Consider the following 26,605-nt stretch of genomic DNA (forward strand, 5'->3'; position numbering starts at 1 on the left):
ACCCACTACCACCCTTTTAGGACAGTAGTCTCCAAAATTATTACAATTAAGTTTCACTTTAATTGACACCAAAAACCTGGTTTTATTGTGCCCTTTAAATTTAAGGCAACTAGAGTAATTCTAGAAAGAGCAGGTGTAAGAAACTAGTCCAGAGAAGAACAGGGAAAGAAGAACCAACACCATTAGCTGTCTGGTATTTATTACTTTTTAATACAGAGAAGCCACAACAAAATATTCTCTAACAACACATGTAATTGATATCATAACCAATTATTTTAATTTCATCAACATTCATTTGCTATGTACATATTCTTCCATCTGCAAAAGTGCAATCCAAGAATGTCTCAACAAGGAACCTTTTGGACAAGTATATTTTCAAGGGGTTTTCTCACCAGTGGCCTTACAACATGTTTGTCCTTGGTTACCTGTTACAGCAAAGTGAAGAGTACATGGGGGGGAAAAAAGGGAAAAAAGAAAGAAATTGGGTTAGATGCCTCCCTTGTAGGAATATTCCCTATTTTCCCAATTAAACTCATGAATACACTGCTCACTACTGGAGATGTTAATGCAAATAGACTATAGGATAGTCTATGGGCTGGCAACAGAACACTGTAGTTTTAATGACTGCAGCATTAGATGGAACAACAATTTTAGGCTGTTCACCTTGGTAGATGTCAAATTACACATCAGCATGTAAAAGATGTCCATTTGGTTAGTTATGGTCATCAGAATTTACTTGGAAACATCCTACCGATGGATGAAATCATTTTTACACATCCAAAATATGAAATCTATCTAAATGCAAGCCTCTCCTATGGAAAGGAGAGTTAACTACTGGAAAGAAAAGCATTTGCACATGCAACTCCTATTACTATCACAAGGAGTAACGTGCACTTAAGGAGAGTAGAATGAACCTCCAAATCCAGAGGTTTGGAGGTTTGGACTGTATTCTCGTTTACAAAACATATTTCAGGCAAATTTAATCTGACCACGGGCCAGTTCAAAAAAAACCACACAGCACCAGAAAAATGAAAGGTAATGAAGAATAACCTTTAGCCGAACAAGCAAAGCAAGCAGCTCCCTAGCTAGGGAAGTAATTTCCCTTTTGACACATTTATAAGCTCATAACTACTTCCAATGCTTGTCAAGACAGAAAGCAAAGCCAATTGTGGTCTAGTTTAACCTCCAAAGTAGCCATTATGTCCCAAAGAAGTTACATTTGTCCTTCTACTTAGGCAAAACTCTCATGGCCAGAGGCAGGGGCTGACTCCTTGACTGTAATCTGCAGTTACAAAAAATACTGCATTTTGCAGTAACCCAAGAACAGGTTTCAGCACCAGCAAGAAGCAGGGAAAGCCTCTACAAATTAGGGACAATTTACTTTGGAGTGAAAGTTCAGAGGAATCTTTCTGTAGCTCAGATGGTTTCCATCAAGGATCATTTTTACAGTGCTACGTGTGCTGCTAGCCTCCAGTTGAGAGTGTTTTGCAAGAAAATAGGCATTTCCTCAAGCAGCAGGTAAGACTCACTTAACAACAGAATTAAAAGGAAATGCTGATGGAGAACTAAACTGTTTTCTTGGATAGATTTGTATGTAAATCCTTGTCACTGCTAATACTTTAAATATGCTTCTCCCTTCCCATTTTCTCAGTCTGCTCCATTCCTACTTTTGACTTGGATATACTGTACAATCTCCCATACACTTGTGTTTTTAAAGCTGGTCAAATTCCCTTTCCTCCACATCTACTCATTCTCGATTGTCACACATACATGTTTAGAGAGACATCTAAGAACTTAAAGAACAGAATTATAAATTAAGCTACTCTAAGGGAAGCAAGTGAACAAGCATCTAGGACTCCAGATACCACTTCTCCCCTACCATGTAGGGTGTACAGTGACACCTCCCCTCATCAGTGCACGAAAAAGTGGGCACACAGTGCCATTAGCCTATGTGGGAAGTAACACCCCAGATTCCTGGCATGTGTGACTGGCACTCAAGATCGAACACTAGAGGAAGAAATGTATCCTTTAATGTTTCTCATTACAGGAGCTTTGTCTTTGCTGCGTGATTTCAGGCTGCTGGGGCAGTCTAGCCATTGTCTGTCTGGTGTGGTTCTCATGGTACTGCCAGTAAATGCAACTCCAAGCTTGTTAGCCACCCTAACTCCATGAGCCTGCTCAGTGCACCATCAAAGCTGAATGGCTCATCCTTCCCAAGGAGTTAATCCAAATTATAATTTCATTGCCCTCCATAAGGGAGGTCTACACTGCACAGCTAATTAGGTTTTATCTCCTAGAAACCTTCTTCCAGTCCAGGTATGCCCAGGCCAGCTCCTGCTCCTATGAACAATTTTTACAGTGCTGGTCTCACTGCAACTGGGCTTGGTGTAATATTGTGGTAGCCATGGGACAGTGTTAGAAGTCTCTCAAAGTCCTTCCCATAATTCTCCTTGAAGACGAAACAGGGGACAACTGAACAAAACCCAAGGATGTGCTGCAGACCCAAAACCAAGCTCAGGAGCAAGGACTGAAGGAGAAGAGCACCAGTGAAGAAGGCTACCACAGCCTGCTAACACTGCTGTTTAGACTAGCAATGGATCACATGAGCTGGGTGGCTTTTAAGGACATTATCACTCAAGTTAGCAGTAAGTCACTTGTGCCCACATAAACCCCCTGTGTAACTTGAGTATTACTCAAAGAGTAGCTAATGCTAAAACAACCTAATTCTGCAGTGAAGATAGCCAGGAAATAAAACCGAGAACTTGGCATTTTTACACACAAAGAAATATGGGTATTCAGCTTGAGTTTTATGTGCATGTCCATTTCTTAACTTAGCAGAAAGCATAATTCCCAGTCCAATATGGGAAAAACACTTTCTTGGCCTCTGACTTTTTTGTTTCTTTCCCAGTGTGGCAGAGTATCAGGGCCATTTTCAAGACAATGATTTTTACAGATACATTCTTTAAAAAGATTCTAATTTGGAAAACAAAAAAACTTAAGAAAAAAAAAATCCCATCTCGTAAACAGAAACAACCCCCATACTTCTCAAGTGGACAAACACTCCATAAATACACTACAGAGAAAAGCAAAAAAACCAAACCTCCCATAAGTCTCAACTGATTTGAGAAACCAAGCAAAAGAATAATGACCTATTTTAAAGAAGTTTATTTAAGCAAAGGAGAAATGGGAATCAAGAAACAACAACTGCAGAGTCTACAGGGCCAAACTCTCTGATACGAATTCACTGCCTAATGCAGTCTGTTATGTACAGCACAGAGGCGTGTAGAAAGTAAATATGCTAAGTTTGCTTTCTTAAAATGTCTCCATGTTTTTAGATCCTAAACTGAACACAATTCTGAAATATGAAGATGCAGCAATTAATTGTTTTAAAAAGCGATGTCATGTTTTGTACTCAGTACCTCTCAGCTCTTACAGATCTGAGGGCCCAGATACCACTTCATGGTTCTCCTTCCACATCAGTCACACCAGTCTAGAGCAGGCAGCAAAGCCTCAGCCCCAGCAGGCACGTACAAACACATACCCACTCAGTTCAGCCAGTTCCTTCTCTAAAATGTCTGTGAAGAAATATCTTTAAATAAAGCATTTTAAGATCTCCGGCTTGTTTTGGTATGAGCAGATGACCCAGCTGGGCACATGACAGCCCCGTTGGAAGCAGCACTATTGCCATGAGGGCAATGCACATCAAACACACATAGCAGGAAGATGCTATGCCAAAACAAAAAACCTCATTCAAGATTGCATCTGCTGGCATAATTTACATTCACTTGTCATGATACCCTAGTTTACTCCTGTTTTGGGAAATCTGAAAGAAAGCCTGCTGAGGGGACTGGCAGGACTAGCAGCATAGAGCCAGCTCCGGCGCCTGTGAGGACCGATTAAAAGGCTGAATGAATTCAGCACTAACAGAACCATTTCTTTCCAAGGATTTCCCATTTTCACCAAGCTGGAGGAACGACCCTACACAACTACCCATTTTTCAACTGGACATATTTCTCTGTCCTGTATGTCTCCCCATACCCTTGCTATAAACTGTATTACAATTATACAAAAAAATAAACCCAAATCATTTTTAGCTGATCTTTACCCCATACTTGGGGTATATTCAAAGGCCATTAAATTGGCTTGCCTCCAACCTTCACAGAGATCATGTCAGGAGGATTCTGGTTTTAACGACATATATATATATATATACATATTAATATGTACACTGACAAAGAAGCTGCTCTTTCAGTTAGAAAAGAAACTAAATTTCATCACAGAATGAATCCTATAAAAAGATATGTAATAAAGTTGAAATACCCATAAAATAGCTATTACTAAAGCAAAGCTTTCGTCAATAAGCCTCCAAAACTTTAAATGAAGAAAATGGCTTCACGAAGTGGTAGTCTAGATTTCCACAGTGAGGACACTGCTGGACATTGCTGTATTCAGAAAAATACTGCATGCCAATCCGTACATCTATTACTGGCTTCCCACAGTGCTTACAGTTCAGTCGAGCCTGTAAACAACAAACAAACAAAAAACACTTTTTAAACAACCAAACTCACCTCTGGAAAACGAAGGTGCCAGAGGCAGCCCCTTGCCCTCCCCAGCAGGAGAATGGGTCAGTCAGGAAATTGGCAGTAATGGGATCTGCTAGCAAGGACATTCCTCACCTGGACTGGTAACTCACAGGTATGCACCATATATTTCACATTAAATATCACCACCAAATTCTGGAGAGTAGGTCAAGTCCCATTCTGACTGACGAGAGGCAGAGAATTTCAAGGTTTATGTACACAAATGATTGTTTTGTTTTGCCTAATCTCTGAACCAATTCCTCAATCTCCAGCACAAGAAGTGCTGTCTCAATAAATTATTAATGAAGCCCCAAAGCACAGAGAGAAATTTTATATTTGTGCCACGCAATTCAACCATTTCAGCTGACACTTGAACATCATCTGTCCGTGAAATATATCAGCATTTTAATCCTTTGGCTTAACAAATGTATAACTCAATCTACTTTATCAGCACAACATGATATTGTTGTCACCTTAAGTAGCTATTTAACCCTTTGTAATACTTATCAGGATACACAAACTAAACATCACTTCAAGCACACAAACTATTCTACAAAATCAACTGAGAAAAAAGCAACATTAACTGGGTGGATATGAGAAATTAAAGGTCAAAGGTGAGGACAGACAGAGCCGTTAATATTCAGCTGTTACAAAAAAGTGAGTCTTCAGAAGGAATCTAGCTGAGAAATACAGCCCATCTGATGTAAAGAAAGCAACAGGCAGCATGAAAGCTCAGCAGGTCTTTCAGAAGAAGCAGTAGGGATTTGAGATTGTAAAGGAGTTTAAGAGTAAAGGTAGCAAAAGAGCAAGGGTCTGAGCTGTACTGTAGCTTAACCTCACAGCCCAATACGCTAATGAAAGCTTCAGCTCTTCACTGAAAAGAACAAAAAAGTATTGTCTATGGCCACCTTGATTTAAGGGATTTTCCTGGATGAGGAGAGGAGGAAATTATTAAAGTACTATTCCTGTTGAGACCAGACTCAAAAAGAAACTAATCAACAGCTTCACAGCCATCTGTTCTGCTTGAAAAGCAGAAATTCTAAGAAATACAATCTATTAGATTATGAATTTTTATTAATTTCTTAACCAAAGTGTTTTCTCCTTTGCTACTGTCCAGCACATCAGTTCAGTGTTAGTAACCTGACAGAGGTTTTATCCTTCATGTAAATTTGTGGTGTAGAATTAAATATTTTGAAATAAGGCATGAAATTATTAAAAATAAAATCAGCAAGGCAATTTGGAGTTAAATCATATACCATATTTAAATGTCATTCCTCTGTATGCATGGAATCACCTGTAACAATCATGGTGAAACAATAATGTGTATTATCTGGCAACTACAGTCACTGCAGTTAATGACTTTATAATCAGTTCTGATACCATGTACTGTCACACTGTCCATTAATCATGTAATTAAGGGTCTTAATGAGCTCTTAATTCTTGTATTATACATTCTACAGAATCAATTCAGATTTAAAGTTGCTACCTTTTACAAAGATAGCAAGTCAGCATCAGTGTTTTATCTTTAAAAGTCCCTAGTTTTTAAAGTTACATTTTCAAGAAACACTAAATTTGGAGGCAGTGTATCTGGTTGTAGTTATAACTGCTATCAATGTCATCTTAACTAGCAGCAGAAACACCACTTGTCTTTAGAGCAACGCATTTTCGTAAATATGTTAGATTTAAAATAAATTGCCATTTTTCATATTGACAAAATGGTATTTTAGATTGCTCTCAAGTACGCACATCACCATGAAGCGAGCGCCGTTTGAACACGTGCATCTCTGCGAGGCTCCTGTCCTAACCTACCAACAACACCGCTGTGTCCGAGCATCTGGAGCGGACCACTGAGATCATTCCCAGACAAATGCTTTTTTTGCAGCTGTCTACCCCTACCTGCACAGCAGAAATGCTCTGTCCATCACAAAGACAATTCTCTTGAATGCTAACTAACCTGCTGTCTTGGGCACATGTCTACTCTGGAGCAGCCCCAAGCCTTGGATCTTCCTCACTCAAGGTATAGATTAGGTGAGCATTTAATAAAAACTACGTTGCTTCAGGCTGTGGTGGATGAAGCACCATCACCAGAGTCAGTCACGGCAAAGATTAAGGAGAGCTGAGTAATCTCCAAGCATAAAGACACTTTAAACCTTTCTGTTCCCTTGGAGCTTTTTTGCTACAATTATGATAAAACATGATTTATGAACTAAAAAAATCTGAAAACATGAAACAGTTGCTGAAAATGTGGATTATATCTGCTGCTAGTGATGCGGCACTGGATTTAATAGCAAATGCATTTAAGGGGGCTTTATTTAAAACCGAAAGTATTAACCATTGACCATTGCAATGCCTTTTGTCTAGCTATAGGCTGTTGTACCTCTTAAGACAAAGGGACAGGACCCAGACAGCTTTCTTGTATTCCGCTCGTAGGCATAGACTGCAAAAGAAGGATGGAAGGAGGAAAGGGAGAAGAGATACACAAACCTTGACTTTATCATCAGCAGCAATTTCACCTTAGAGTCTTATTTATGTATAGTACTAACCTGACAACAGGGAGATGCTGCCAGAATATCGTAGGTGTACATAGTTCCCAGCTGATGCCAGCTTCCATCCCATCGGGACTTGCACTTGATGCAGATAATTTTGTGAACCCCTTCTAAGCAGTCTACACAAACAGCATAGAGGTGCATAAGCCTTCCTGTGGACAGGAAAGACATATCTTCATGAGACAAATCAGAAGATTAAAACAGACACATTTTCTGCAATGTGCTATCTGATCTTTAGTGACACAAATCACACCTTTTTTTTTCCTTTATAAAGGATGAATGATAAAAGTATAAAAAGCTTCTCTATGGGAAATACATAGGATTTGACTAAAGCTATTTTCCATGCATGCAGAACTCAGGAATTAGTCATCACCCTGCCCACTCTCCCTTCCATCATTTGCTGGTAGAACTTAGCAAAATATTTTATAAAAGGAGTTGCTAAACCTCCAAGAACAGATGCCAGGTTAAGCTGTAAGATCAGCTGCTGTGTTTCCAAAACCAGGATTTTGCCCTAGCTTCATCCCCACCTGACAGAAGAAGTGAAGTGCTGAAGCTTATTAGCAAACTTGGTACAGATTCATTTCACAACTTGCCAGAATCTTCCAGCAAAGAGGGAACTAAGGATCTAATAATCCTCACAGAAAAAGCAACAGTTAAAAGAGTCATTTTTTTCATGTATTTTCTTCTGACCGTTCATTAAGAATATTTAAAAACATTACGTATTACACATACAGAGTTTAACATGCCATGAACTATGAATATATTGAGCTCTATCATGACTTTAGGCTCCGTATGCACAATGACTTTCAAAGCCTGAGTTATATTTATTTTCAAAAAAATCAAGTGTCTCAGACTTGGAAATCAAATATTTTCACCACATACAGGTGATTAAAATCACCAATGCAAAATCTGAGATCAAATTTCACAAAAAACAAAAAAACCCCACACAAATTACAAAGATCTGGCACACAGATTATGCCTGATTTGTAATGACTAAATTGATTTGTAGTTTAATAGTTGGCTATTAGAAGTGGGCTGACATAGAGTACTAATTCTGTAACATACCATATTTTGCACAGCTAGAAAATACAAAGCTAAGCAGTACTGCAGTTACAGATCAGCAACATAACAGGACTGTGTATAATACGTGTCCATTTTGGTTTGCAATTCGTGCTCTTTAGCATCAAAGTACAGAACACATCACAAACTGCAATTTAACAGACACACATCCTGTATCTCTTCTAGATATATGGGAACAAAATATTAATAATTTATGATTAGTCTATATCAGACATTTCTGAAATTAACAGTTTGGGTTTTAGTTTGTTTTGTTTTTTTAAGCCAACTATTTTAGAAAAACAAGAAGAAAAAATAGACTCTTCTTAAAATATATATACTAAGTAAACATGCTAGTATGAGCTGGTAAAAATTGAGTTATTCCACACTGGCATATTTGGCTTTAGAAAACATGATGCAATGAGACTAAAGCGCAAATACAATAAACTCTGCTCCTAAAGCAAGCACTTGACATTGGTGATGTTCAAATAATTCCACACACAGAAGCTGGGTTGTGCCAGAAGATACATAACTTTCCCCATCTGAGGTTCTGCACTGTTTCTGCACATTAAGATACTACATTTCCCTACCACTTAATTTTCAGGATTCTTGTTATAAAGGAAACAAGGCACCTGGTATCTTAAACCCACCTGAAATAAAAGAAGTAATTTGATGTACTTAAAAGAAAATAACAGTCTGCAACAGCACCTTACAGCTTAAAAATTTCATTTCAAAGCGCACTTCTGACAATAAACCACTTTACCCAGGACAAGGAGGTAAAAATTTTAACAATTAATTATTCACAGCAACTTGTCTGAGCAGGTTTTTCAGATATATCATCCAACGGTTAAGAAGTAATTAATTACAAAAAGTAAAATTTCACAGAGTTTCATTCTTAGTGGCAAACATTAACAAATGATGAGTTACATTATTACTAAACCAGCTATTAGTACTGATAAAATGACAAGCACCTTGTGCTTGACTCCCCACCAAAGCAAATAAGCATTGTTATCTCATATACGTATATTCTGTTTATCCTGGAACTTCTTTAGCATGTATATTTGCCTATTGTTTTTTCTCCTTGAACTATATTAGGCAAGACAGAAACAATAATGTCAGAATGAATACAGTTTAGTGATTTAGCGCACAGTGATTTAAGGAAAGGAAAAAAATAAAATACAAAGTTTGTTGAGCAAAGGAATGTTACGTAACATATATTATGACAGTGCATGGGATATAAAAAAATTTTATTAAAAGGTGAGAAACTTCAATGTTAAAACACCTCTCGTTAATCACTTACCAACACACTTTTCAACATATAATTCTATGCTTCTGAACTCCAAACTATGAATACTCTGTCTTATTTTAGCCATGCTGTCTGCCAGTAGGCTGCAGGACAGGCATGTCTAGCTGTATACCACCTGATCACTTAGTTCGAGCCTTCAGGAAGAGCTGAAGCTCATGCTAGCCCACATTCATTTGTTTCTCTAGGAGAAAAAAAAACACATGCCTTGGTCTCATCTCAGAGCTGGGACATGATGAGGACACAGTTCAAACAGGCGGGAGTTTGGAAATAAGTCTAAAACCCTCACTACTACACTGCTGCTTCAACCCACCACATTAAAAGCTTACCTTTACTATGTCCAACCTCTCCAGGCCAGTGTTAACATAGGTCAGACTATAGTCTTTTCCATATGAAAAAAATAACAGTTTGCTACAAAACAAAACTGATATTCTCTGGTCTGAAAGCAAATGAGAGGCACCTCACCCTCATCAGTGGTAAAAATACAACTTTCACCCATACTACAGTACTGCACTTTTAAAATTAAAAGGTTGATGTGTATCTTGGAGTAAAGTTCACGACAGATAAAGGAGCATGCAAAACAAATTGGCTGGAAAACATTCCCATGGTCTACCTAGAAATCAGATAAGAAATCTTTTAGTTGTAAACACAAACACAAGGCGTGGATGTTCCTACGGAGTATTTGCTTTTTGTAATTCCTTCTAAGTGTTTCAATTTGATCCACGCGAGTACTTTGGACATGACTTTAGGCTTTACTGAACTCCTTAAAAATGCAGAATAGGGATGAAAATCTATAATGGAGGGGGACAGGGCACAGAAGGCAGTTCCATCATTTAATGAAACCTAGCATGACTGACAGACAACCTGTACCTTGAAGGTGACAGGGAACATCATATTCAATCTCATCATGTCTTGATGGGCTAAGGAATAGGGTCCCATCCACCAGCGGAAACTGTTCAAACACTGGCAGCGCCCTGTGGCATAGAGCACAGTTTACAACGTTCCTGTGGCTGGCACTGAGAGCAGCAAGGATGAACTTCCGAAGGTCCTCCCCTTGGCCCACCTGGGCATCGTCTTCCATCCGCACATGGAAAGTATTCAATTTATGCCTGGGGATGTGAGTGAGCAGCTCAGATAGATCGAGCCTTCTCAAAAACTGCACAGGAGCATCAAAGTGTCCTGACCTATGTGCTTGCAAGCCAGCTGCCCCATAATCAAAATGTGCATTCCTGAACATGCCCCCACCAGCCATGTTCTTCTTATGAGGCTCCAGGTGAATGGCGTTCTTCAAAAACTCTCCCAAGTATCGCGAGGAACGAGGCCCACTGAAGTGTGTGGGGGCAAGAATAGAGTAGCCAGTGGGCGGGGACTGGCCAGGAGAGACACAAGGTGAACGAACGGCGTAGCTGCCACCCATCACACCCTTCTCTTGGGAGTTCTGCCTGTCCATCGAGTGCCTTCGCTGGAGGTCATTACTCAAGCCTTTCTGGGGCTTGTTGGCCGGCCTGCCCTTTTTGGCCTCCTCTGTTGACTCTGCCATGGACCTTCCCGTACTCTTCTCCAACACTGACTTCTTCTTCTTGTCATCCTGCATTCGCTTCACCTGGTACCAGTCAGTGTCCTTCTTTAAATGACCCTGCCCACACCGACAGGAGCAAAAGCGAAAAGCCAGGTCATATCCCTTCTTGGTCCACATGTTTTGGCGACACTGCTTTTCGTTCCAGCTCCTGGCTCTTCCAATGCAGTTGAACTGGACGAGGATGCTGCTTTCCCACTCGTAGAAGCACTGAAGGTGCATCCAAGTGCTGTAAGGACAATGCTCATTGTTGCATATAACCTTCTGGTAGTCATCCTTCTCCAGGTCCACCGGCCTTCCAAAGCTACAGATCAGTGGAGTAGCACAAGGAGCTTCTGTGGAAGATAAAACAGATACATTAATAACTTAATGGTCTATTTATTGCAATACTTTTTTAAACACCATGACAAACACACAAGCTCTTATGGCCCATATTACTGAGGGGCCACAAGCACTACCTCTGAGTCAGTGCAAAAAGCAGTATTTTCCAAAAAGAGTTAAGCATGTGAAAGGAGATATGGAAATGCAGGAATAAAGAAACAAAACAACATCACAGTGTGTTTAGTATTCAAAACCAAAACACCTCACAAGCATTAGCCCTCCTCAAGCGTTTGCAGATACTGTTTCGAGACCTTAAGAAGCAAGCAGAAAGCTTTGTGAATGTTTCTGGAGGGTTGCTTTGAAGCCTGAGAGGCCACATGGAGAGAACACTGTTTGAAAAACAAGTAAGCAATACAGCCCAGCTTCATAATCACAGGGAGAGGCAGGAATTGATCTTTTCTTTGGGACTGAGCAAGAGACAACAGCTAGGGAGAGGAGGAAGCAGACTACTTTGAAAAGCAAGACAAACAGCTTATATTCCTAGTACAGAAAGGAGGGGCTTCATTACATTGCTTAGGCAAACACAGACTATGTCATCACCACTGATGTCCTGGATAGCTAAATTTCACAAACCAAACACTTCTGCAGCACCAACAGGTTAAAAAAAAACAAATGCCACATGGTCTTTTATCATCAAAGTAGCAGCTTTTGCCATACCATTGAGCAAACAACAGTTTACTTCAATCATCTCCTGGCAACAAAGTCAGCTTTTACACAAAAAATGTTCTACAAAAATATGTTCTGCATTTATTGACTCATGACGTTTTCTGGTCCTTCAAAAGTACCCGGGACTACATATGACTCCCATTGCTGGCTGCTCTGTTGCAGCTGGGAGGTACAAAAGGGGCCGAAAATTTTCTATTGGAGTTTCTGTATGAACTTTTTAGATGCTTATTCAAATATTATTTATTTAATTAATTTATTTATAATTTATAATTTATTTATAAATTATAATTTATAATTTATTTAATAATATAAATATTATATTTAGATGCTTATACAAATATTTCTTCTCTGTATTTCTGTCTTCCTAATTCCTCCACTTGTAACGATCCTCTTCTTATGAATCCCGTAGTAAGCTTTAGCAAATATTCATGACTTCTGATTTCTTTCTAGAAATTTATGATTTATTACAATTTGCTAAAAAAACTTTAGATCCATACTTGGAAAAGGTAATCTCATCACTTACACGTGGTCATTACAAGTAACTTTGCTGACCTGATTCAGGATTTCTTAGCCACAACTACTGCATCAGGAAAAGCCACTACGGCTGTCTGGAATTTAGTTCCTGAAGGCACCCCTGAACCACCTTCAGAAGCTGATTTCAGAGAGGATGGGGCAGATTTAGATAAATAACTTGAGACAGTACAGGGAGCCATAAGGGAATGGAATCCATCGTATCCGACTGTGGTATAAACTGGTATTCATTTATCCATTTATAATACTCTACAATAGCATATATAAGGTACAAAGGCTGTTGTGGTAGCATACAAATTGTTTGATCTGGGGAGAATCAAATGTGACAGAATATATTGCCAGATTGCAAATGTGGCTTCTGACTCCTGCGACCTATAGAGGCAAAGATGTCCCGACCATTAAAGTAATCACTAGACCAACTCAGGGTAGCACCACACAGCTCAACAAATTCTTTGGCAGTTGGAGGAAATACTGGATGGAGAGATAGAAAGAAAATACTGATCCAACATGGCTGTCAGGCTGCCTTTTAACCTCTGTATGGCTGCATTCAAATACTAGTAGACTCCTTCGGGGTATTCCATGGTCAAGTGCTGCCTCACCCCATGTACACAACACAGCACAGCTCCCTGCTGTTTCCCTGCCTCAGCTAGAGTTCCAAGATCTACAGCAGAGGTACAGAGAGCCTTGTTGAGAGAGACTGTCATGATCCAGGTTTTTTTTCCTTAGGACCTTAAATTTCTATCTGATAAGCAGGGAAAAAAACCATCACTTGGTTGCACTGTTTTTAATCCCATTCTTATCACTGCTAGCATAAATAATACAATGTAATTTGAAGTGGAATAATAGGTTTTACACTGCTACATTTACTTTTACTCAGACTCTAAGTAACAGACACACTACCCATCATCACCTGTCCTCCAGCAGCAATACACATGATGTTTTACAAGGGATCTTTACCACACTAGGTGTTTTGCTCCTTCCCAACAAGTTTTTGTAAAATGCTATAAACAAACAAAATCTCCAAGGTTACCTTCAGTAAATTCAAGATTACTGTATCTCTTAAGACTTATTTATTTACACAGAAGAAACAGGTACAAATAGCACAAAAAAACCTCTCCTGAGCCACTCCCTGGAAGATGCCACATCCTTCACCTCATTTCTTGGCCTCTGTTTCTAATGCCAGAACTGGACCAATTGCACGGAGAATTTTCTGCAACACTTTTCCTTCAAGGACTCGCCTATAAACTGCAAGCACAGCACATTGCCAAAAACTGTCTTTTAAAGCAGAAAAAGCCTATTTCATTTCAAAATATGGATATGTTCAGTCATTAAAAACACATTACCAAATTGGAGAGAACATAGACGAGAGAGGCTTTCCCTAGGGACTTTTCGGAAGTTCCTTCTATATCAGAGGTACTAACATGAACAATTCTCACTTATGCATTTCCTGTATTCATCTATTTTGATACATGTTCCTTACCACCACCACAAGGAGGCAGGAAAGAAAGAACATGCCAAAAATCCACTTGTACTCTCCCCGTGTTTCGGATAGTAAATGTTCTAACAATTGCAGGTATAATTATGGCTGACAGCTGAGAAAGTTACTATACAGAGAAGTCTAGAACTGAATGAAGACCCTACACTTGTTCATCCATACTGGCATAGTTAACTGACTGAAAAAAGTGTTTTCTCGATTAACCTTTGAACATATTTTTTGTTTTGTACACAAAAACATATGATCTCTAGCCCCCTGAGAAGTTTACAGACCCTTCACTATGTGGCAAAAAAATGAAATTAATAAGTGACTGAAATACAAAAAAAATTACCACAGCCCATGATTTCCACAGAACACGTTCACAATTATTCATTATGATCATGTACTGGGTGTCTAGAGGCTAATGTAAGGGCAACTTTCAACATATTTTTTTTCCCTTTTCCTAGTTGGTCAATGGAAGTATACTGTGGAATGAGATCTTTTCCAGCTTCTTGAGAACTTACAGATGTCAGATTACCTGAGGAACTTCCCATACAGCATAACTATGAACAAAAAAAAGGCTTCAAGTTTTGGACAGTGATGTCTTCTTCAACATTTAAGTTAACTAGATGATTACTAAGTCTTCAGACATTACCTCACCTGATCTTCTATCTACCAGTGTGAATTGGCTGGTCACCATAGCAAAAGCAGGTCTAGAGCAGCTGGAAGAAAGCAAGAGAATGAAAAAGCCTTCCCCCTTGCAAAAGACACCAGTGAATTGTTAAACTGTGGCACTGAGATCACTTTGGAAACCATCCTTGCTAAGAGGAGAAGCTGGTCTCTACTCAGCTCTTCTGGGCACTCCCCTGACACTTCACTACTGTCACTTTAGCAGCATAAGAAATACTTGGTAGAAAACTAACAGGTCTCTCTGCCGTGCTGCCATGCTCCACAGCACGGTTTTGCGCCATGCCAGTCAAAGCACCTGCCTTCACTGATACAGATTTGCTATTATGAAGTCTGCTGGTTTGCAGAAGGCCTTGATTAAACTACAGCAGTATTTCCACAAGAGAAACTGAAGAGCCCAGAATGGCTAATTAAAATTGTCTCAGTAGAAAGTTCTACCACTTCTGTAGTATCCCTGTATTTAAGAAAGCAGAAAACTCCACTACCTGAAAAGCATACAGAAGCCTCAAGCCAACATTTGGTTCTGCCTAACATTTCCATTTCCAGCAGGTCTATCTGTACAAAACAGACTGTACAGGACTGAACATCCCTTGCAGACTTCTCTCCATCCATGTCTCCTGCCAAACATAACCATGCCACATGTTCCTGCATGAAGAATAAATGAGAAACAGAAAACAGCTATTTTTGTGCAACTTTCCCAGTTCACGGCAACAGATATGACTTAAGAGCAAAAGAGACAGCATTCAGATCAGTATGGGAGCCACTTTTTAGCAAATGTGAAGACCTGTTTCCATCAGTTCACATCCTCAAAAGTGGTCTGGGCTATTTAATCACCGTTTTATAGATGAGACAGAACGTTTATTACAGTACTACAAAAGTTTCAAAATTCTTGTTATCAAGCCCTTGTACTTCCCATAACTAAAAATGTATCTTGAGATATTCTTCAAAAAGTCAGAGTCGTCATCATTCTAACATTTTATGATAGTGGTGCAATGACTACTGTCAAGAGAGATGATAATGGGGAGTAAATAGAAATTCACAAGGCCAAACTGCCCATCTGCACCTGCAGCCCCAAGCTGGTTTGTCACCTAAATATAATTTGCTTCCAAGTAGCAGCTCAACAGGTTTCTGGTTTCCAAAGTTATGAAACTGAACTTCAGGAAAAATGAAAGATTACCTGGTATGAGAGCAGCATCCATTATTCCAGCTGCCCCTTCTAAAAGAATGCCAAAATAATGATAAAAGAACTTCTATTTAACTCTCAGTTTCAAGATGCATTTCACAGCCTAAGAGAACAAAGCAAGACAGAGTACAATTTTGTGTAGTGGAACGGCTTCAATGTAGGCTGTCAAGTTGCAACTACAGGCGCATGCTGCTTCTTTCCAGAAGTTATGTTTCCACATAAAAAAAAACCAGGTTTTCTCATATTCCTCTGTAATGATTTGGAACAGTAATTCTGAAAATAGTTGCAAGGAGCACTACATAAATTTCTTCAAAAACAGATGTGACATACAATATTCCACACAAACATACATTTGAGCAAAGACAGCTCATTGTTTAAACAAGGTTGTGTTTTATGTTTGACAGAACTACCACAAAATTAACTTTTCTTTCAAAAACGAGGACATGACAGAAGACTGCAAGGAAGCTGGAATGGGTTGTTTGGCTTTTTCTCAGCTTTTCTGTTCAGGTTTATAAACATCAGTAAAAGCCAGGAACAGAAACAGACATCTGAGATAAACCTCTTTCAACAAAAAAACGCCCACATGAACTGGTTTCTACCTTTTAATAAAAAAGAGAGGGGGTATATGAAGACCATCCTTCCCATTTCATGACCCAAATCAAAGCAGCAGAACAACGGCTGCCTTGAGGAACTTCCCCCGGTGAAGTAAATTGAGGAGAATGTTGTTTACTTCTGTTTACACATCCATCATAAAACCAAAGTTGCATCCAGCAAGTCAAATGTAATGATTCCATGGCTTCAGTTTCGTGACTGCTCTCATTTGTTCCAAGTCCTCAGTGTAGATGCCTAAAGCAAAATTGGCTCTTCCCCCGCCACGCTCCCACATTATCTATTGTGTTAAGCACCAGAGTTTTTCAGTCAGTGGACAGAAACACATAATTATTTCCCATACTCGTCAGCACAGGTTTCAGCTCACTGCACAGACTTGCCATTGCTGGTAAAGCTCAAGGGAGGTGTTAAACATGTGAGGCTGGGAGCAGAGGAGAGGGAAGTGCGGTGGCTGCTGGAAAAGGCAGCCTTACTGTCATCTTAAAACAATTGTCAGGCAACAGGAGGTTGTTATGAGTCTGGAAAAAGTAATCATCCAAAAAAAAAAAAAAAGGTAAGGTCTTGGCACCAGATCAGTTGCAAGACATTTACTATGGCTTGCTCTTGGTCTACTGTTACTCTACCATCTCATCATCTATGCCAAGGACACTTTATTTGCCAGCACATTATGTAGGCCAGAGGGGTATCTGTGGGACACATACTTTGCAAATCAAGCACTTTAACCTCTACTCTGCTTTCCCATGAACACTGCTCTCTTCACAACCCTACACACTAGGAATTGTTCACTCTGCCAGTGTGAACCAGAGCTGAGTCATTCCCGTGGAAGGCTACTCCCTACCAACCATCTGCAAAAATCTTCTGAATTTCCTCTGCCATCAGCAGCATAGCTTTATTTTAACTGAAGTCACGCAATACTACGGTGCTAATACTGTAATGCAGCTGTAATATAGAAAATAAATCACAACAACAACAACAAAACAGACAGAAACAGAAACTTGAACTAATTGTTTGCTTGGTTGAACCCTGGAATACAATCTAATATTCAAAAGATTATCAAGATGTGATAAAATGGTATTGCCATACCCATAACTGGCTAAACAGTACAAATCATATGGCAATATAGAAATGATCAACCACCTTCTTGAGAGCCTGAATGTAGCAGAAGAATAGAATGAGAAAAAATATTTCCCAAGTGGATCCAAAAGGCAGGCTTGGATCTTCAGTGAAGCAACAGCAAACAACAGCTAACAAACAGTAAGAGAAGTCTTTCAGAATAGTTCAGCTCACTTCTTATATTTGTAACATTCACTGATGATAAGTGATGTGTCTTCAAAACTTCTTAATCAATCTTTACCAATTGATCAATATTAAAGCTTCCAGTCAAGAGGGAAGGGAAAAAACAAGACAGCAGTACGTGGCAAGCCCCCTTTAACACCGGTTTTCTTCTGTGTCATGAGACTCCCTCACACATTCTTGGAAAGAGAAGCTGAGGTTTCCATTTTCAGAGAGCAACAGACAGTGCCACTGACTCCAGACAACTCCTCATCGCAAAGGCGGTCTGGCTGGTAGCTTTATACGCATAAGCACCTACATACTGCCACTGAGGTGCCAATCTGGAGTTCAATCCTACCTTCAAGGACCAGGTAAGCTGCAATCAATATTTATGCTCAGAAGGGTTTTAAGGAGAACAAAGCCATAAGCAGCCCAGCTCCTTCACATGCTTTACCCCCTGTGCAAGATGTCACTAATTCTATTAAGTGAGCAGTCACATGAATGATCACCTTTCCCTAGAAAGGATTTCAGGTAATTTGGAGCTGATAAACTCTGATTCATCTGGGAATTCAGATGGCAGGACTATCTCCATGCACTTCACTTATGCTAATTTCACACTTGGCCTCCAAGGGAATCTCTTCACAATAAAAAAATAAGAAGCCTAGAAACTACACAACAGTAGGAAGATGCCATGGAAATCATGAAGGCTTAACTCATACCTGCCACATTAACACCTTCTAACTTACAGCACAGCCGGACCTAATGGCTGTTTATGAAATCAGCAACTAACATGTGATACAAAGTCAGTTATCTGAGGCTCTCATTCAACCACCCACTCCCAGCTAAGCCATCACCTCACCAAAGTAAGGCAGAAAGTCAAGCACAAAACTGTACAAACTAAGGAGGATAGGCACTTACATCTGCACAATAATTTTGCAGTTTGTTTACACAGCCATCTGTGCTCCAAGCTGGACCAACTGCCTACACTGCTGAAATCCATCATATGAGAATTCACATGGTCTTGTACAAGTCACCATAATCTGCACAGTTATCATCTAGCCAACTTAGCCAGCTTCTTTGCATTTAATATGTTTCATCCAAATACAGACTACAACTCAATCACCAGTTTTGGCTTTTGCTTAGGATGCGCAGGCCCTCTCTGCATAGGAGAAATCTTGCCCTGGCTTGTGCTGTAGTACCCTGAATTCAACTGAAAATATCCCCAATTCACCATACCAGAGAGGACAGACCTAAGCCTCTAGCTGTATCAGTACCAGGACAACTAAAGCCAATGCACTCCTGATATTCCCATATGAACTCCAAGTTGGTTTAAAGAGGTCAGGCAACAACTGGTTCTACATCCCATATGCAATCGTGCCCTAGCCAGGAAGACTCCCTGCACTCCTCAGCATTGGGTGGATTTTTCTGGTGACCTCTACTGTGGTGAATGCAGAGATTAGTGACTATCTCAAGCCTGGTGGGCCTTAATGTGTTTTGAACATTGGCTGTTGCTTAGTCTGCACATGAATCATCCTCACAGAAGAGCACTTCCACCACTAAACCCTCTCATTTTAGTCTTCCAAGAGCTTTTAATAACTTGAACTGTTATAGAGAACTAACCTCGGTGCCTAAAGAAACAGACATTTTAATAAATAAAGCAAGACTAATGCACCTGCCTAGTAAGTTTTCAGCTGCAAACGCCAACTCATGCTGGGAATAAAGAGATAACCGTGGCATGCAGTAGATACCCTAATACCAAGTACAGATGTAAATGCTGCAGGCTGGACTCACCCAGACTGAGAGCCAGTTAGCCACCAGACCCAGTCCAAAAGCACAAGAAGGCAGAAGAGAAAAGAAAATAGGTTGAATCAAGTGGTATCAGCACCTCCTATAGTTTCAAGTCTGGGGATGTTTTTGTCATTGGGCTATCCTTCCCAAGTTTCAGTGTGACAGACTGTACTTTATTTCCCATGCTAAAGCCTAAAGAAGCTGGTAGAAACTCAGTGGGAAACATGGAGATGCAGTACCCAGCATCTCTGAAAGACAGCAGCTCCTGAGCAAGGAGTTGTTGGTTCCCATAAACGTCTCCCTCATGATGCTCTGCTGGCTCTCAGCCCTGTCATGTACCGTCTTTGGCATCTGTGCAGTACACAGAAACCTCAACTGCACACTGCTCCCAAAACGGGTATCAGTAGCACAGAAGTGGAGGTTGAGAGTGCCAGACATACTCAAACAGCCAGGCTCTAAGAGAAGCTACCTCCTCTCCCAGTAGGCATTCAAGACAGGAACACCGGCAACATCCCCCTCAAGCCTGGGAAGGAGGACTGACAGATTCAGAGACAAAGATATGAAGGTTGAAGTGAATGCTCTCAAGATAAATGTCACTAAAATCTACCAGGAAATGCCAGTGCTCCACTCAAGATCCCACAAGCTTTCAAAATGGAATTACCCACTCCAGTGACTAGATTACTGCTTCGAGAGGCCTCTTTGAAATTATCTGAATTTCTACCAAAACTGTTAAAGAAAGCTCATGCCCTACTAATGCTGTTATAATTTAGACACCTTGAAGATTAGCTGTAATCACAGAATCATAGAAGCAACCAGGTTGGAAAAGACCTCCAAGATCATCAAGTCCAACCCTTGATCCAACACCACCACGGTTACTAGACCATGGCACTAAGTGCCACATCCAGTCTCATCTTAAAAACCTCCAGGGATGGTGAATCTACCACCTCGCTGGGCAGCCCATTCCAATGTCTGATTACCCTCTCTGTAAAAATTTTTTCCTAATATTCAACCTAAACCTCCCCTGGCAGAATATTTTACTCTGAGTTGGATGCAAGGTTTACCTCCATTTTTTTCGCTCACACACGCTGCAGGAAAAAAAGCAGAGAAGGATGGATGCCTGCCAGTCATGAAAGTACTTTAATCTCAAAGGATGTCTCAATATGCAAGGCTATAAGCGAGGCTGAAGAAAACTTACAAATGACTCCAAGGACTAGAAATCGTTTTGTCACTACTTGTTAGATCACTGGGAGTAAGATACGGGATGAGTACAGACAAAGAAAGGAATCAGTTCAAAAACTGTACTTCCTTGTATGAAACAGAACAAACATCAAGCCTAACCCTTACTCATGAAAGCACTACACTTGAGCAATGACTAATCATATGAACAGAGAATGCTGTCAGGTCACTGATAACCATTTTGATAGCAAATAACTTTAAAAAAAACCTTAAATGGGTGTGTACGTGCTTGCATGAAAGAACAGTATTTGTTTTATTCATTAATACCATAGACATGATTCCATTTGCAAAGATTTGCAGAACATGAACTGTATTTGCTACCAAAGCATGTAATTGCATAGTTTTAAAAATTCTAAAACTAACATGAAAGTCCTTTCGAGCCTGATTTGCATTGAGACAGCAAAATTTGCATTCAATTGATTTCTGCAGTTAGACGAATGCAATGGAATTATGAAGTAAAATTATTTCCCTTTAGTAAATTAATAGGTATTAAATTCTGTAGTCACTGCAACAGAATAGAAACTTAATTTTCCAGGTGGCCTCACTGATATCAATGGGACTCCCTCAGGCTAAATAATCAGAAGGTGCCAATACTGAATATCATTAGAGTGCCAAACTGGAACTGAATGTTATATGCAGCAGGGAACATTTGACAGCAAATATTAATCCAGGCTTAAATATTACTACAATTCATGCTCTGAAAATACGTTTTTAAATTAAACATTGCACTGACAAATTTTCTGGCCCTCTTTAACTATCCCACCTCCGGGATATAATTTCTGTTTCTTAGTAAATCATAACTGCTGGCCAATCACAGTTTTCAACACATTAGTTACTGTTGTGCTGATTTTCTTCTTCGTACACTTGTTCTACGTTACCATTTTTATTTGAAAGTACATAAGTCTTAAAAATTTGTGAAACTTAGGTAAAGAGTGTCCAAATCTGACACAAATCTGACCACTGGCTGCTCCACCTGACAGCCCACCAAGTTTCCAGCTCTGACACTTGTGCAGTTTAAGGGCTGACCTATACCAGAAGGGGAAAATTATGGTCTTAAAACAGGTGGCCAGTATACTGTTAAAACAACGATTCAGGAACAGCTTTTTCATTGAATTTAATTAAGCTGGCTTTATTTAACCCCATGTTAAAGGGGAAAATACAGGTAGGGAGAGCCAGCTTCTTTCTTTCTCTCATCTCTTCACAGCAGCAGTGTTGGAGAGACCAGAGTGACAAGGACAAGGAGATGAAGCAGCAAGATGCTAAGATAGCAACCACCAAGCGGAGGAAGAGGACCTGGGTCTACTGGACAATGACACCAAGAATGGAAACCAGTCAAAGAAAATGGACAGAATAAAGAATTTTAGGGTCAGAAACAATAGCATGTGGAGACTAAAGCTAGAAGTTCAGAGGACAAAGGGATAAAACAGCTGGAGCTGATGGTGTAGAAGTGCCCAGCCTCAGCGTGGCAGGAACAGAATAGGAATTTGCTACTCAGAGCCTCAGACGTGAAAGTAAACCCCATCGATCATTGTCCTCTTCTGCTGATCAGGGCAAAGTATCCACAAAATGTTACACTTCTTTATGTCTACAGATGAAGGGAACCAACTACTGCCATCAGGAATGCTGGTGTCAATGAGGTTGCACAATCCTATGCAGCTGCTGGCATAATGTTACATGATAACCACTCAGATTTTTCAGTTTTGTTATGAAAAGGAACCCAGAAAACCATCAAGAAAACTAAAAACATTTTAGAAACATTATTCAATCACTCTAAAGACAAGGAATCTAAGAAATGAGGCTTTCTGTGACACCACATCTCAGTCTCCCTGTACACTATGATACTGTTAAACTAGTCTACCCACACCCCACACTTCTCTCTCCCACAACCTGTGCCTCATTCAATGCAGAAAATGACCACTCCTTTCATCAAGAAAGATTACTCTATTATATACAGATTTCCTGCTTGGTCTAACTGAAGAGAGAGGAATGAAAGGCACAGCCACAGAATGTGAATCCTCTTTCTAGGCATCATCCCAATACCTGCTAAGAAATCACAGTGCAAGATGGAGAAAAGCCATCACATCTGTCAGTGGTTATACTCTCTGTCTTCCTGATTCCCACGTACAACTGTAGAACCCTTCGAGCACAATTTGATTTCTGAACACGCAAAAATTAAAACATCACAACAACAACAAAAAAGCATAAACAGATGCCCTCTTGGGGAAAGGGAAAAGCTGGTATTTCTCAGATATCATGCCAAAAACTGAATGATAGTTTGAGGGAAAATTGCGCAGGGATTGAAGCAAAATTTATCAAAAAGTAAAAGGGAACAACTTTCCACCGTAAAGGGGTGCTGTAACAGCAGTTCTCTACTACATAGCACCACTAGTCAGAGCTGCACGGATAAGCCCAGAGGAAATCAGAAAATTCTGTTTCATTATGGCACATGGGTGGGGGCAGAAATAATACATGGAACATAGAATGAACTCTGAAAACTTAAAAAAAACCATATCCGAATCACTACTTCTTCGTGAGTGAAGCAGAGTCCTGATGTGACTGCATAATTAGACTGTCATACTGACACCATGATGCAAAGCCAAGGTTTGCACAGACATTTTCAATTATTAAATCTGATGCTTTCCTCTCTGCATACTTCTGTCTTGTCACATTAATGAAAGAAAACAGGTTATGTTATTATGACCATCCCTTGCTTTTCCAGGGTAAAGATAGAGTAGGAGACCAATGAGACCAGGCATATGCAAATTACTCTAGAACAGCATATGGTGACAATGCAGGAGAGAAGAATGAGCCTGGGGATCCACAGCACCAGTGAACCTGGGTAGCAGGAGTCACAGCATGAAGCTGCACAATCCAAAAGCAGCACGATGAAGAGCTTCCCTGCACCCAGCACACTTAATCCGCAATCCAGATAGTCTCCCATGAATAAGTGAGGCTTGATTGTGTACAGAACTCTATTAACCTCAACACTCACTGCAGCAGGCCACATCCTCCATAAACTGCTTAGTGATCAAGCAACCCTAAAGTGAACAGCCTCTTACAAATGTCTTGAGTCTAGTAATGGGCTAGTTGTCTCCAAGGCCATGGCTACAGTACAGAGTTTCATTTCAGATTCATCGGTTTTGAAGACTTCAGGGAATCCATTATCATCATCTAATCTTTTCCTCGCATATGAGAGCCAGATTCCTAATTCTACAGCATGTCAGGAACAGTTTCTCCTTTCATCTCCTGAACCAAAACTGTTGAAAGCTTTGGACTTACCAGTGAGAATACAATTCACGAAACTTACAGCTCAGGATTATCTGATGGGCAGTAGCCAGTGTAAAATAAAGCTAGCAACCACATCTACTCCTCCAGCTTTTATGATTATCTGAAAAGAAAGGTACGACTAGATGCAATGATTCTGTCAAGGCAAGGATCAGGTGTGCTGACCAGGCACTTACAGCAAATGTCAAAGCTGATGTTGTACATCTGTTGTGAGGGGGGAAAAACGGGGAGGGGAGGGACTTGGCAAAATAGTCAAGGATGTTTCTGAACACTGAAGTCATACAGAAGCAGGGAGAGAGAATAAAGGAGCACCTCAGGTTAGCTCTCAAACAGGCAAGTCTCAACTTCCAAGGAAGCTGGCCGGCACAGAGGATACGTCAGGCACCTGGCACACACAGTCTCACAGCTGAAGAAGACTAACAACCTGTCCAGCTAGAGAGGTGTACCACCACCCAGTGTTCAGTGGCATCACCTTCTGGGGCATCTGCAGATAGAACACCACCTCATTATCCACAGGCAAAAAGCCACACCAGAAATGCACCTCTGCTGCCACTTGTCCTTGAGCAAAAAAATTTCCAAACACTGCTTTTCCCCACCTAAATGAAAGCCAACAGTGCCATGTATGAGACATCACCTGCAAAGTGAACGTTGGACACCATACTGAAGTTATGATAAAAATGCTCTAGAAATTCTCTCACTCCTGGTAACCTTTCTTTTTCTTTTTTTCCCCCATTGTTCACTCACTTAAAGCAAACAGTAAAGAAAAAGACCAAAACAAACCGAAAAAGGAAATTCTAAGCATTCTCCATGATTCTCTGGAGTAAGAAATACTCTTACAAAAGCAGTCTGGCAAACACCCTGTAAGCTGAAGTGATTTGTAATTAATTGCTACTATTTCCAAGGAAAAGTTTCCATTAAATAATACACGGGAATCAGACATCTTGAAAACCAAACTATGGCTCTTGAAACTGCCTTTGTGGCTAAAAGCAGCCAAGGCAAAACTACCACCACAAAGCATAGAACCAATTGTAGCTACCCTCTCACTTTTTGTAAAGCATCAAGAGTAAGAAGCTGACATCCAACTTGGGAAAGGAAAAAAGTCAAGAGTAGGGACTCCATGCCACAGTTTGTAAACCTAGCAGCAGACCTAAGAGGTGGAGTTTTTTTGGCTCAGCAAAAAGTGTAATAAAATCCTTGCCTGCCTTTAGTTTTAGCCTGACGTATCCTTTTACAGTAAAACAAACACGAATAGCAACGCAAGTTTCTGCAAGAAAACAACTCACCAAAATTGCTCCGAACCAAAACTCAACCCACCGACCGAAAGCACCATAAAATGGTTGATGAAAAAGTGAGTACGTTACCCTGACAAACCCAACTGCTGTACAACGGCAAACGAAACGGACCGAAAGGCAGGACTCCATTTTCAATCGTGATGAAATAAAGCGGGGATTTTTCAACTGAGCACCGAATCCGACGAGCCGCGGCCGCTGCCGGCAGGCGCTGCGCCTCCCGCCCGCCGGGGATGCGCTCTGCCCGCGGACCGCGCTCCCGGGCCGGCGGCCCCCGCTGCTCAAGGCTACGGCCCACGGTGCAGCGGGGCCGCTTTCAGTACGGCCGCCGGGAGGGACACCGGGCGGGGACACCCCGGCGCGCAGCCCAGGGAGATCCCGCCGGCAGCAGCCGCGCAGGGCCGCGGGCGACACCCGCCCTCCGCCCCGGGCACCCGCCCGCACATCCCCTCCCGCCGGGCGCGCCCCCGCTCCGCGGGTCCCCCCACGTCGCACCCCGGGTCCCCGCCGCCGCCTGCGCCACCGCGGGAGGCCGCGGGGCCCGGCCCTGCCGCTCACCGCTCTTGACGTCTCCGGGCGCCGCGCCGCCCGCGGCCGCCGATCCGCCTGCCCCGCCGCACCCGCCGCCGCCGCCGCCCGCGGCCGCCGCTCCGGCTCCGCCACCTGCGGCACCGCCGCCCGCCGCCGCCGCGGCTCCGCCGCCCGTCGCCGCCCCGTTCTCCTGCTCGTCGCCGCTGCTGTTGGCGCGCTTGTTCTTCTTGCCCTTGCCGCCCTTCTGGTTCGGCATCGCGGGCCCGGCCGCCGCCGCGGCGGGGCGGGCGGGCGGCGGCGGCTGCAGAAGGCGCCGCCGCCGCTACCTCCGGCTCATGGCGGGGCCGCGGCGGCCGCGCTGCGCTACGCCGCGCCCGCGGTGGGCGGCAGGGCCCGGGGGGCCGGGCCGGGGAGGGCGAAAGGCGTGTCCCGCTCGGCCGCCCGCCACCGCCGCCCCTCTTCCTCCCGGAGCAGGCGCGGGCGGCGGCGGGAAGCGGCGTGTGCGGGGGGGGGCTGGGGCTGAGCCAGGCGCGGGCAGCGGGAGGGGCTTATCGGGAAAGGGAAAGCCCCGCTCCCGCCGGCACGGGCGGTGGGATCGCAGCGCCTCCCGGG

The 26,605-nt window shown here is 41.7% G+C and overlaps 1 protein-coding gene across 2 annotated transcripts; it reads right to left on the reverse strand.

Annotated features, from left to right (window-relative positions):
• Positions 1–182: 182 nt before the first annotated feature.
• HECA (hdc homolog, cell cycle regulator) lies at positions 183–26,447 on the reverse strand. Of its 2 annotated transcripts, none has more exons than XM_027721272.2 (4): positions 26,021–26,441; positions 10,356–11,396; positions 7,124–7,278; positions 183–4,519 (listed from the first exon to the last, which is right to left on the reverse strand). In XM_027721272.2, the coding sequence occupies exons 1-4, from the start codon at positions 26,247–26,249 to the stop codon at positions 4,355–4,357; spliced, it is 1,590 nt and encodes a 529-aa protein (XP_027577073.1). In that variant the 5' UTR covers positions 26,250–26,441; the 3' UTR covers positions 183–4,354. The 2 variants fall into 2 exon arrangements, with proteins under 2 accessions (XP_027577073.1, XP_039240718.1); XM_039384784.1 differs by lacking the exon at positions 183–4,519 and adding an exon at positions 6,878–7,017 and having other exon boundaries at positions 26,021–26,447.
• Between the last annotated feature and the right edge of the window lie 158 nt (positions 26,448–26,605).

Source organism: Pipra filicauda, unplaced genomic scaffold (assembly GCF_003945595.2).
Source record: "Pipra filicauda isolate LSUMZ 115617 unplaced genomic scaffold, ASM394559v2 scaffold376_size704792_pilon, whole genome shotgun sequence".
In the NCBI taxonomy this organism is placed as follows: domain Eukaryota; kingdom Metazoa; phylum Chordata; class Aves; order Passeriformes; family Pipridae; genus Pipra; species Pipra filicauda.

Excerpts from the sequence above, each read along its gene's own strand:
- HECA (XM_027721272.2), bottom strand. The coding sequence starts at position 26,249 with ATGCCGAACCAGAAGGGCGGCAAGGGCAAGAAGAACAAGCGCGCCAAC. Across the intron at positions 11,397-26,020 it reads GCCCGGAGACGTCAAGAGCG|AAGCTCCTTGTGCTACTCCA; the intron begins GTGAGCGGCAGG and ends TATCTTCCACAG. Across the intron at positions 4,520-7,123 it reads CAGCATCTCCCTGTTGTCAG|GCTCGACTGAACTGTAAGCA; the intron begins GTTAGTACTATA and ends TGTTGTTTACAG.